Genomic DNA, 13244 nt, shown 5'->3' on the forward strand with positions numbered 1-13244 from the left:
GGGTGAAGGCGTTCAGGCCCTCGGCGAGGCCTCTTTTCCCGCCATCCTTCCCTTCCCTAAAGCCCGGGCTCCCTCAGCTGCGGGAGGAGTCGGCCGCTCGGGCCGCCAGCCCCCCGGCACGCCGCCTCCCCGACCGCCGATTCCGCTCGCTGCCCGTCTGCCGCTGCTCTCCGGCGCTGCTCGGAAACTTCCCTCTGCGGAGGAGGCCTCGGCGCCCCGGAGGCTTTGTGCTGCACTGCCACACTGCCTGCCCCTCCCCTCCCCTCCGCTGCCTGCAGCTCATTATGCGTCGAGCGCAGGCATCTGGAGTTGCTCCACTGAGGGTTTTAAGGAACACTGTGCAACCATTATATTAACGCTGGGGTTTTCGGGTTGTTTTTTTTTATTATTATTATTATTTTCTTGCCAAATGGGACAGTGAGATCCGGTGACTTGCTTCATTTGAAACCTTTTTGAGTTTTCGTGGTGGGGCATGTGGTTATTTCTGAAGTCTACGGACATAGATAAATTCTGTCTTAATGAACGTTGGATGTGCATTAAGATGTTTTGGCAATATTGTTAAGTTAGGGAAGAGACCTTTGTGCAGCAGGGATAACAACGGTTTTGACAGTTGTGATATTGTGATTCTTGTTCTTTGAATGGTACCCTTGCTCATTGGAGCACTGAATCCAGAAAGAGCACTTGTTTGTGTGAAGCCAAGTAGTTCTGTTAATTTTCAGGGGGAGCTTTGAGTTTTATTGCAGAGATACTGTTCTAATGAGATATTAATTATCATCTTGTGTTGTCACTTTCATTTTTGTTTCTCAATATTCTTCTTTGCTAACTTTGGAATTTGACAGTGATGTCACCAAAAACTTGCATAGTAACACAAACACACATGAAAATGTTGAAGGCTTTTTGAGTTTTGACCCTAATTCTGTAGTTTATAGTTTTTTCAGTACCTAAATTAATAAAAATACTCCATGCATATCTGGTGTGAAGGATTGGAATGTGCTGAACAATTTGAGAGTACAGTGAATAGTTTATCTTACTGTTCTGGAACTATTTTAGTTCATAGGTATTCTTTTAAATATAACGTAAATAGATTTAAAGATTGAAGAGAGACAACATTACACAAATAAAATAAATATTATCCTACTTAAATTTTTGAACAGTGTTAGGCCTAGTGGAGAATTTTATGGTTAGCCTATGTCTAGGCTTTAAAAGTTGAAAGAGAGAATCTGTTCAAGTGCCCGTAGATAATGGAAGTGTTTATAATCTTTAAATAATACCTCTAAAATACTTGATCGCTTTTTTGCTGTGAGATGATCAAATGGAAACTGAGTGAACAGGAGTTCGTTCATTCAATAATATGAGGTGTAGCAACATACATTTCAGCTCTTATTTTCTACAGTAAGTTTTCTATATAAGTTAGCTTTAAAATTTTAAAGCGGTCATGAAGTCAGTATACAAGGAATATGACATTTGAGTGATATAGGCAGCAAAATAGTAAACTTCTGAGGGAGAAACAAGATTTGGTACAGAATTTTGATGCTTCTAGAGTACACTTTAAATTTTGAAAAGAAAAAGCAATAAAACTTAATAGACTAGAAAACTGATATTTGAGTAAATCATGTGTAAATTGTGTTATATATGTTAGTATATACTTAGATTACTTAAGGAAAGAAAGTCTGGCTGACTGAATTAACTAGTGGACAGGTCATATATTGAAAGTGACTTTCTTCTTGTCTCTCTTCAAATCTTAATACATGGCCTAACTTCTACTTTTTCCTATAATGCTGCTTTTCTATAAACGCCTTGCAAATAGGACATTTTTTTCCCTCAGAAATCTGCTTGAAATGTATGCAGCTTGTTTTCTGCAGATTTTCTAAAATTAGTCTTTAAGAAGTAAATGGAAAATACTAAAAATTTTTTTACATTAATGATTTACCTGTTTCTCTGGAGTTGTGACTCAGTAGGTCAGGATGATAAGCTTATACATTTGTATAAAACACTTCATTCATTCCTATTTTGTTCATACAATTTAAAAAAAAGCAAGGAATAGTTGGTATAAACTACAGAATAAATCATTGAGATTTATGTCTGTGTTTATAATTTGATAAACTCAAAGCCATTGTTTAGAATTATCTTTATCCATAGGCACAGGGTGGTATTATAAATTAACTTTGAGAATAACTTTTTACTTTATTCTATTTTGAGTGTTTCAAGAAATGTAGTTGCTTACACTGAACAGTTATTATGTATTTGTAATACTGCCATTGCCTATGAATGTGAAAAGATAAATTTGCTTGGTTTAATTAAATTTTAATGGAATTTGTTGGGGTGAGAAGAATTAAATGTGTGCAGGCACAATATTAAATTGTAGTAATTAAATTGTAGTACCTCATCAGTTGTTGAGAATATTTGAAAACTTACTTCAGACGTGGATGTCAGGGGTTGTTTTTTTTGTAACTATTTACTATCTTTATTCAAATAGCTAACTTTTATTCTAGATTTCCCTGATGTTAAATGTAAAGCTAAAACAGTTGTATAAGACATGTGAATGTGAGCTTTCTGAAAAATTGTTTCTGTAGAACAGCCTCTTACGTATGATAAGCTGTATCAGTACAGGACAGCAAGAGTACTTGCTCCTAAATAGATACCTGCAAGAGGGAAGGAAAAACTTTTAAATTAAAAGCTTATTTAGTATATAAAGGGTGTTAAAAAAATTAATATTTTAAACTTTTGACCCCTTCCCTACCTCTTATCCAAAAAGGATTGTAGGTAGTAGTGGCTTGGCAGAGATACACTTACAGAACAGAGTTGATGCATTTTTCTGGATGGTGGTGGTCTTGGTTTTTTGTTTTTCTGAAATAAATTACCTCAAGGTATTTTGTGTTGCTTTCAGAAAAGTGAATGCTGGTCTAATGTGCCACTGGGTAAATTTGCTATCTCTTCAGGAACATAAGAATAAAATTTGTCTTTTGGGGCTGAATGTTTAAGTTGGGTGTTCCAAACTTTTTTTACTGAAGGAGATAGACTACCCATTTGTTTCAGCACACTTTTGAAAGAAAAGGTATATTAATGGGGAATTTGGGAGCCTTTCACCTCTGCATCTCACATGTTTATCACTTCTAGTAATCAATACTTCATTATCTCCTATCGCATGTTTGCAAATTGTACACTAGGAAGTCTAAAAGTTAGTAAACCTGTAACATTTTTTTTCCTTTTTTAAAAGTTGCTTTTGTCTCTCTCAATATAAATAAGATCTATCTTTCAAGATAAGTAAGAAAATGCAAACGTTATGAAAATGACATGATAGTAGGTTATCAACAGTATCAATACTAGGATATACAACAGTAGTTATTATTCTAAATCATGGGTTACTGGTGCTGACAGGCCAGAAGTTAAGTTTGTAGGATTGTTCGTACTTCACAGAATACTTAAGATGAAAGTTCAATTTCAAGGTTAAAGAGAACAACCTTCTCCTCAAAGCCCATAATGATTCCAGATAAGTAGTGTTACATGAAATGTAGCTGTACAGTATTCACTTTTTTTGGTCTTTGGATATCTAAATGCCGTATTGTACTGTGATTACTACACAGAAGATTTTTTTTTTCCTTCATTTTGTAATAAGCCTGCAAATTTACCTACTCTTTTTATATCCTTTTTAATGAAAACTTGAGACAATGATCAGGCTAAGTGATAATGTTGCTACTGCTAAACAAAAATAAAGACAAGAAGACATTTGAAAATACTTCCAAAATTCAGAACATGGAAAACTGTAAAGGTTGCAAGGTAGAAACAGAATGCTACAAATAGGAAGTTAAGAAGAGCTGAGGTGTTTGAAATTTGATAAGGTAAATGATTGAATAACTAGATTACAGGTACAACACCTGGAATTCTTGTTAAAATCATCAAATCACAAATTTTATTGCTTCTGTCTTCTATTTTAGTTATTAAAGATTAGTTTGGTGCCTCTGAGTAGTGGCTTTAAAACAAGATATTAATACATTATATTGCTACACGTGGCTTAAAATTGAGACCATTTACATTTCTGAAGGGTGAAGGATGGCCAAAGTTGGGTGGGGTCTCTTTCTTTTTTTCTTTTCTTTTTTTTCCCCCTAAAAGTGATCAAGAAGTAGTAGGATAAGCTGTCATCTTAAGCTTAGTGTCTTGAGATACGGAGAGATGCTAAATATGGTGTGGTCTGAATGGGTTCCTGTAGTAGGAACACTGCCTGAATATTCACTTCCCTTAAATGTAGGGAACATTTTTTTAAATATATGATCTGTGTGTATAAGGTATAAAACTTTTAAAAAGTGATTCAGTATTGTGGCTGATGCTGTGTATTTGAATGCGTTTGTTTCAGTGCAGCCATTCTTTATTGATTAAAAGGGTAATCCTAGTGTTTGCATTTTGTAGCCGTCAACAAGAAATTGAAGAGAAACTCATAGAGGAAGAAACTGCTCGAAGAGTGGAGGAGCTTGTGGCTAAACGTGTAGAAGAAGAGTTGGAGAAAAGGAAGGATGAGATTGAGCGAGAGGTTCTCCGCAGGGTGGAGGAGGCTAAGCGCATCATGGAAAAGCAGTTGCTCGAAGAACTCGAGCGACAGCGACAAGCTGAACTTGCAGCACAAAAAGCCAGAGAGGTAACGCTCGGTCGTTTGGAAAGTAGAGACAGTCCATGGCAAAACTTTCAGTGTCGGTTTGTGCCTCCTGTTCGGTTCAGAAAGAGATGGAATACAGCAAATCTAATTCCCTTCTCGTATAAACTTGCATTGCTGCGAAACTTAATTTCTAGCCTATTCAGAGGAGCTCACTGATACTTAAACAGTTATTCTCCTAAAACCTGAACAAGGATACTTGATTTTTAATGGAACTGACCTACATATTTCAGAATTGTTTGAAACTTTTGCCATGGCTGCAGGATTTATCAGCGGTCCTTTCATTTTTGGGGAAGGGTATTGAAAATCTGTAATTATGTATCCTTCATTTGTTTCATTTTGTTTACCTAGACTGTAAGAGGCTTTTGCCTTCAGTCAGGCAAAAAGCAGGGTCCAGCAGTGAGCTGCAGTACCTGTCTTTAACAAATAGGTTTCTTACTCTTCATTTAAAATGAACATTTTCCTTGAGCATACATTGGACTAATTCTGGGACTTCGAGCATAAGCCCATCCACGTCTTCATGAAGGATCTATGTCCAAATCATTATATCCATTTTTAATAACTACTAACAACTACTTTTTTTTCCCTAGAAGTTATAAAAGAGCAGGTTGCCCTTGTCTGAAGTCAAGCTGAATATGTGACTTGGGTTTTTGGTTTTGTTTTTTTTAATCAGCAGCTGGAGCAGAAGCTGAAAATGTCTTTCTGTGAGACAGTAATTTGCTACTAAAGGCTTTGATGCCTGCCTGCACCAATCATTCCAGGATCCAGAAATTTCAAGACAAACTTTAAACCGTAAAGGAAATTTGTCCTGAATAGTCTTAAGTCTCAAATGCCTTTTTTCACCCTATACTTCCTATGCAGTTTATTTTAAATTAATATTTTGATTGGCTTACAAAAGGAAAGACAGTAGCACTGAAGCTTTCCCCTTCATACTAAATGTGACTTGTATGTCACATAATATCTTTAAATTAAAAACAAAAAAAATCCCAACAGAACACTGAGTTACAACAAATATTAAGAATATTAAATTACACTTGTTTTTCAAATTCAAACCTTAACTGTAAAAGAATTGAAGTTGGAATTTAGACATCTATAGTCAGCAAATACTTTGTATGTAGAGGTCTTCATTTGATCAGATGGATGACTTTTTTTTTTGTTGTTGTTTGGAAGTATTTTTGCTGTTGTCAATGTGATGTCAAGAAGTCCCATCCATTCTTTATAACGCAGAATAAACTTCCATGCCTGGAGTGAAGTGTGCTAGCTAGTAGCTGGTTACTAGTCATAGTAAGAAGTTTTCTCTTCGTATGCTTGCTTTGTTCGTATTAACTTTTTTTTCTTACACAGACACAAACCTCTGGCTAACTTTAAATCTTCCAAATATTAAAATAATTCGGATCTATATTACGTGAACTGAAACACCTCAAAAACTTTCACGCAGTCTTCATACTTACGAGTTGCATAACAGAGTTCCATAAAATTCACCAAGAAAACAACAATTACAAGGCTTTATTTCCTGATCTTGCCTTCCCTGGACTCCTGAATTCCAAGTTCAGACTGCAAATGACAGTTTCAGCTGTCTTAAAATTGTCAAAATATTGAATGTTAAGTCCATTCTCCCCATGAAGGAAGCCCATAGCTCCATGAAGTATGGATTACCATTTGTATTTTTCACTAACAGTAAATGTATTTTTCTTATTAATTGTTTGCCTTAGGAATGATTTACATATTTTTGTTCCTTCTTATCATAAACATCTGCATTCCTCAGCTCAGCCTTCCTTGTATGTTGTTTCTTTATAAATGGTTGAGCTGCTGATGCAGGTATTGCCAAGCTAACAGTACAAATCATTTTAAAGAGGAAGCTGGCGCGTATGGCAGCCGAGGAGCACACTCTGCAGGACACTGGACAAGACAGTAAATATTCAACTTTTAATGCTGATTAAAGGAGTATAGGTAAAGAATACGTAGGTATACTTAATTGGTGAGACAAACTATTCACTTTATTTATATTTTCTATATTACTTTTTAATTTGGTAAATACTATCCAGTTTTTGTAGTTGTCCTTGTTGATTTGTGTGATATTAAAATTCTAGTAATAAATTGTCAGGATTCTATGATTAGGGAGGGTTTAGTTGGTTGCTGTTTGGACTGGGCGGGATGATTTAGATTGAGTACTAGAAATCAGTTTTAGTGGCTGCGCAATTTACCATTGTGAGACAAAATAGGTGGCTGTAAAGCTGCCACTTTAAGTCAGTTCACAAAAGAATTCTGAGAAAGATTAGTGAACATGCGGAAATGGATATTTTACTTTACTAACATCTTGCCCTGTCCTCCCCTTTAGGAAGAAGAGCGTGCAAAGCGTGAGGAACTAGAGCGAATACTAGAAGAGAATAATCGAAAAATTGCAGAAGCACAAGCTAAACTGGTATGTGAAGATGTAGTTAACCGTTCTGTAGGGGAATACAGGTCCCTCTGCCTAATTTGCAACACAATTAAAATAAACAAATCGACCCTTTCTAGAGTTTATCTTGTCTGTTGCCGGTTATATGTCAGTAGCATTGCTCTCCTTCCCTCAAACATAAGAGACCAGATCCTTAGCAGTAACACTATTCTGAAAAAATAGTTCAGATGCAGTTAATTTAGAGAAATATAGCTGCCTTCAGAACTTGAAAAGTATGTTTTTAACTATCTCGCAGGGAAGGTTGAAGAGTTTGCAAACACATTCAACTTCTAGAACAGAAGTGACTAATTCTGTTTTGTTGAGCAGGGCAAGTACAAACTGGATTTGAGACTAGTATAATGTTGATGTCAAGTGCTGAAAGGGACTTTCAGCAAAAGCTTAAGATGTTTAAGTTATGAAAGTCTAGCTTATATTGGTCTCCGAGCTTATTTAAGCAGATGCCTGACTCATAAGAACATTCAATATGATTTAGCTGATTCTAATCAATTGATGATAAGCTAAACTAAGCTAACTAAATCCTGATTGAAATCTGTTGGTTTCAATTACGAAGTAATTACACCTTTTCCAGGTAAAGATGATGATGCTTAAAATTGCACTCCATCTGCTTTAGATCTTTTTCTGTTTTACCCTTTTCCCAACCTCGTATACTGGAAACAGGACAAATAGAAAATTTAAAGTATTAACTGGTGTAACGAGCATCTTCTGAAGACCATTGGAAGAGCTGTAAGAACCATAAGTCAGCGTAAGGGTTGACTCTTTACAAATCACGTAAAGATAGTTTTGAATTAGGAGGGGGTTTTAGGTGGGTTTTAGAGCAGGGAGACCTCTGAAGATCTGTTACTTTATTATGTGCCTTCATCTGATGTGTGACAGGTGTCAGGGGAATTTCTCTCTATATACTCTCTGACTTCCCTAATTAAAATGTAATGTTTGCAAAGCAATGCTGAAAAACATTGCATGTAAGCACCGAATATTGTGATCCTTTAGTTGTATAAAGTTTTCAGTGTTTCTTCTAAACTCAATTCAAACAACCGTTTTATAAATAGTTTCACTGAAACCAACGATGGTGTCTAGCTCAGGTAGAACTGCTTACATACTGATGCAGGATTGGACCTGTTTGGAAGTGAATAAATTGCTCTTATGACTACAAAATATGCTGGCCTAAATTCTACCATTTTCATATATAGGCTGAAGAACAATTGAAAATTGTTGAAGAACAAAGAAAGATTCATGAGGAGAGGATGAAACTAGAACAAGAGAGACAACGTCAGCAAAAGGAAGAGCAAAAAATTATCCTGGGCAAAGGGAAGTCTAGGCCAAAACTGTCCTTCTCACTAAAGAGCCAGGATTAAATTGCAACTCTGAACTCTTAAAAGAAAACAAACAAACAAAAACAACAAAAAAAGGAAAACAAACGAAAAAAACTTTGTATGGTAGCTTCATGTTGAAGTGTTGTTTTTTTTTCTCTCAATTTTTTTTTTTTTTGTCTTTTTTGAAAGTCTGGAAAGTTAGCTTGTTCTAATAGGGGCTGTGCTCTGCAATTCTTAATTTTTTTTTTTTTTTTTAAACTTCCATTAAGTTAAACCCTTATCAGATCATTGTTGCCTTTTTAGAGGGTAATCTGTTCTAATCAATTTTGTTTCTGTATTAGTGGTCTGAAGCAGATCAGGTCACTATGAATTGTGGATGATCTGATAAGGTTTTACTGACCTACTCATCAGAGTTTGACTCTGATAATTGACAGAACTTTATACTGGGTATTGCTGACTTTTAATTATTTTATTTTTTTTAAAAAAGTCAGTAAATACATGAGTAAAATGCCATAGTATTACTGGACCTCTGTGGTTTATTGTTAAATCAGTGTCCTATGATACTGTCCCATTGTTGCGCTTGATGTTCCTGATACAGGTAAGGAAATAGTTTGTCATTTCTGCTATGAATACATAGAGAGAGTTCAGTATTGTCTCTGTTAGATTTGTTTTTATTACATTGACAGCATTCAACCAGCGTTCCCCATTGTGTAAATAAACCAATTTGCTGAATAAAGTGAAAGTCTTAAATTCATATGTTTAAGTAAATTTTTTTTAGTACACTTCTATAAACAGCTATAAGAGTGACAATTCACGTTATTAAATTCAAGACTATAGTGTTTTGTTTTGTTTTTTTTTTAATTTTGCTTTTAACTATTGTGGCTTCTCCTACTTATAACGCAAAATTACACATGGTAAAAAATCCCTGCAGTTGTGAATGTTTTTGATGGCTGCTGCTGTTTTCATGAATGTTGGTTTTTACTCTGACAGAGACTTATTTCAGCTATAGTATCATGTTTAAACAGCTGTTTGGCTTACTGCACCCAGACTGATACTTCAATATCTAATCCCCTTCAGTTCACCTCTTAATATACTATATTGTATAAGTTAAGATGATTACCATATAGTGAATCTGATGGATCCTAAAGGATGTAAAAATGGAAGGTTTTTTTTCCCAAAGGACTGGACCGGCTAGCATACTTGAAGTAAAAACAGAAAGTGAGATTCTGTCTAAATATACTGTTTTAGCCAGAAAGCAACTGTTACTCATATACAGATATTGAATGTTATCCATTTATATATACAGGTTTTATTTTGAAAAATGAAACTACAGATTGAAAACTATATATAAAGTCCCCTTTTTGTATATAATTCATCTGCCAAAACCTGGATTACTATAGCTTGTCCAGTTCTAAAACTTTCTTTTTCCTGTCGGTGTGCAACATCTGTAGTAACTGTAAAATTAAAGTTACCAGCAGTTGCCTGAGCGTTTGAATGTCATTGGACAAAGTTAGAAGTAATTCCTGATATTCCCAAAGGATCTATTTCTGTAGATTTGGCAAATTAAATGTGGGAGCAAGTTGAGTCTGCCACTGAAAGCAGTATTCAACATGCTTTCTATGAACCCCGGGCTTGGGGGCAGACTGCTGTGTATTGCTTTGTCCAGTATGTCAAGAAAAATGTGAAGACAGTAGAATACCTACACTATTTCTGTACTTAAATTTGTCTATATATTGTATTACAAAAGAAGGTTGAAGGTTGCTTAATGCATAAAAACAAAAGCTGAAGCCAAATAAATCATGTACATGACCTGTTGGCAGGAGCAGGCTGTATTTAAAGCTCAACTGATACCTGTATTTCTAAAACAGAAAACATCCCCTGTTCCCTTTTGAGAAACAAGCTATTAAAAGTCAATACTCAAAACAGGCCTATGCATTTTTGTTTCCTCTCCTCTTCTAAAAGCAAGAAGCTAAGTTCTCATACATGCAGCTGTGTTATCAAACAGTTTGTTCTACATCACTAATTTGCTGCTGAGTAGGAGCGTTTGTTCTTGACACTTAACATTGAACATTGCATAGGCTTAGACTTTGAGAGGTTATTTTCAGTCGCACCTTTAGGACTACTGTCCTGATCACCCCTTCTGCCATTCCACACCTTCCGACCTGTGTTTCCTTCCCCCTGCTGTTAAAGGAGGAAAATCAGCTACGTATTTCTTTGTTGTGGGGGCAGAAGTTGAGTTGGTAGAAGCCACTGTCTCTTTACTGTCCCAAAGCATTCTGACTTTGTCAGATAGCTTTTTGTAGACCTGGTGCAGGTGGACGTCATGTTTGCATTATTCTGGCGTTTTTGCTGTTATTAAAATTACTGTAGGACTTCAGGGATACTGTTGATAAAAAATTTCCTAAAAAGGAAAATAAAAAGGTGCACACAGTTTGGGAGGGGGGTGAACTGACGTTTGATGGTAAGAACTTGTGATGTTCTTGCATTCCCTTAAGAGCTGATACCCATCTAATGCAAAGCAGGTTAGAATAGAGGCTGACATTTAGGTAGTGATTAAACTGAATATGAGCTCTGTGGGTGGGTCTATGTGAGGGTATTAACCTACCTAGAGAAATTCCTGTTAGGAATTATGTTGGGTGATTAAATTTTATTTCATTACAGTTTGAAGTTTCAACGTCAAATTTTGGTTAGACAATTTTTGGTTCTGGATTGCTTTGGGGGTTGGGAGGGGGGGTGTCCCCCCCACCCCAGGAGGCGAGGAGGCATTTTTTTGTTACCACCTGCCTTGAGCAGTATTTATTTCCCTTACGTGATGACAGAAGAGATCTTAAGTTTTCCCAACCCCTGTTCATAAATGTCCTGAAGAATTGATTTAATACCGACCAATGCATCTCTCCAGCAGAGGCAGGAGAGAGTGGAAGGCCTTACGGCAGTATCCTAGCAGTGTGCTGGTACTTCGGAGATTTGTTAAACTGCTCTTTGAAATTCCCATGTTCATTATCATCATTTTTCCAAGCGCAAGTGGAAAGCTGACTGCTGTGAACTGTATTGGAGAGCTGGTGTCCTTGAAGCTTAGCAAAGCGGAGACGATGAGGCTGGCGAAATGTCTTAAGCTGACAAGCAACTGCGTACCTATGGCTAGACATATATGTCGGTATTACCTTACTAAAGTATCAATGCTTCATCCGCTCCTACCTTGTCTTGAAAAAGAAGGATCTATCTTCATTGCCTCTCCTTTTCTCTTAAGCTTTGTGCTGCCTCATGCATCCCACCCTGCCTGTTGCTCTTGCCGACTCGAAGATCGTAAACCCCTCTCTGATGCTATTCACTTGCCCTCGTAGGATTGTTTTGGGTTTCCGTGCCATTTTTTGCATGTACACCAAATGTGAAGGTGTTAGTTGTGATTCACTCTTAACTGCATGAAGGGTCTCATTAAAGATTTTCAGAGTATTTGGGGACATGTTGTCCCTTTGGCAAGCAGGAGGAAAATGATTAGCTGTTATTGTAGGGTCTCAACTCGGTGCAAGTTCAGGTAAAATTCAAGTTGATAAATGCTTTTCAGTTTGCATTGCAGAGGTGATTTATTTTGGAAGAGCACTAACCGTGGAGCTGCCTGTGTGCCCGAGGCTCATTCCAAGGCAGGAGGGTATGGTCGAAGTGCCAGGGCTGGTACAGTTTCGGACCAACAGGCTGGTCCAGCTGGAGCTGAACCATGACTTTCACGCATCTCTTCCTTTTTCATGCTAGTGCCACCACATGTGTGCATTTCAGGGTTGTCCCCCTCTCCTTGTCCTGCTGTTTTGTTAGCCAACTGCACAAGGGGACATAAACCCTTGTAAAAGGCCAGTCGTGTGTGGTTAAATACTGGGTCTGGTTTCCCACCCCTCATATCTCGTTGCAGACCACAAATTAATGTAAGAATTTTTGTTTCCCACCCCTTGTATCTCGTCGCAGACCACAAATTAATGTAAGAATTTTTGTTTTCACAGAGTGATACTGAGAATCAGTATAAAAATAAGTCAAGCGGAGAATTAAAATGCATGGTTAGGATGTACCGACTTCTTTTCTGATTTTTATTATGAGGCTGCTTGAATTCTGTGGCTGTATTTAGGAGGAGCTGAGCTCATTTTCTAAGAAGGTATGGTTAACCAAAATTGTGGTTATAAAACAGACATGGAGAAGACAAATTAACATCTAGATACATACTCTACCATAAGTGCAGAAAGTGCATTGTTATGGTGTGAATGATATTGTAGGAGTTGTTTTAAGTATGTGGAACACTTGGCCTTTTGTACAAACAATAAACAATCCATTTAAATCAGTAAACGTCAATCACGCGATCATTTGTCTTTATTAAATTTAGCAGTAATTGTATCTATTGAATTATCTCTTTTCGACTTTCAAGATTGGTACATTTTCAAGTAATGATGAATAACGGTGAGCTTTTCCACTTAATAAAAAAATTTCATGTCCCGTGTATTCTCGTTCACGATGTTTTAGACTGATGTTTGAAAGAGAATCGGGGACTGTGGGCCCAATTCTGATTCAGTGAAATTAGCTGCCTTTTTGCTATAGATTGCCTAGGATCGGAGCCAATATGTCCGTAATTACTGCCCGCATCACTGTCGGGGGGAAAAAAAAAAAAAAAAAGCCGAAACGAGTTACTTTCAGCGATAAACCCGATTCTTGCTGTAAGGCCGGCTGCGGCACAGGAAATAAAGGTTTGAGCCGGTGCCAACGGCAGAGTCCCGGTTTTTCCCTGAAGGTGGAGGGAAAGGCAGGTCTCACCTGCTTTCTCATCCCTCCGTCCCACCTCCATCCCTCCGCGCCA

General features: G+C 37.0%; 1 protein-coding gene across 1 annotated transcript; it reads left to right on the forward strand.

The window, feature by feature from the left end:
• The first annotated feature begins 1435 nt into the window (after positions 1 to 1435).
• Positions 1436 to 9169, forward strand: ARGLU1 (arginine and glutamate rich 1). Its single transcript, XM_009892161.1, has 4 exons — positions 1436 to 1440; positions 4405 to 4630; positions 6984 to 7067; positions 8291 to 9169. Exons 1-4 carry the CDS (start codon positions 1436 to 1438, stop codon positions 8453 to 8455), a joined length of 480 nt encoding a protein of 159 aa, XP_009890463.1. The 3' UTR covers positions 8456 to 9169.
• The last annotated feature ends 4075 nt before the right edge of the window (positions 9170 to 13244 follow it).

The sequence above is a fragment of the Charadrius vociferus genome, unplaced genomic scaffold (assembly GCF_000708025.1).
Source record: "Charadrius vociferus isolate BGI_N301 unplaced genomic scaffold, ASM70802v2 scaffold218, whole genome shotgun sequence".
In the NCBI taxonomy this organism is placed as follows: Eukaryota; Metazoa; Chordata; class Aves; order Charadriiformes; family Charadriidae; genus Charadrius; species Charadrius vociferus.

Bases quoted from the DNA above. Each gene is read 5' to 3' on its own strand.
- ARGLU1 (XM_009892161.1), top strand. The intron at 4,631-6,983 runs GTAACGCTCGGT...CCTCCCCTTTAG, and splicing joins CAGCACAAAAAGCCAGAGAG to GAAGAAGAGCGTGCAAAGCG. The intron at 7,068-8,290 runs GTATGTGAAGAT...TTTCATATATAG, and splicing joins CAGAAGCACAAGCTAAACTG to GCTGAAGAACAATTGAAAAT.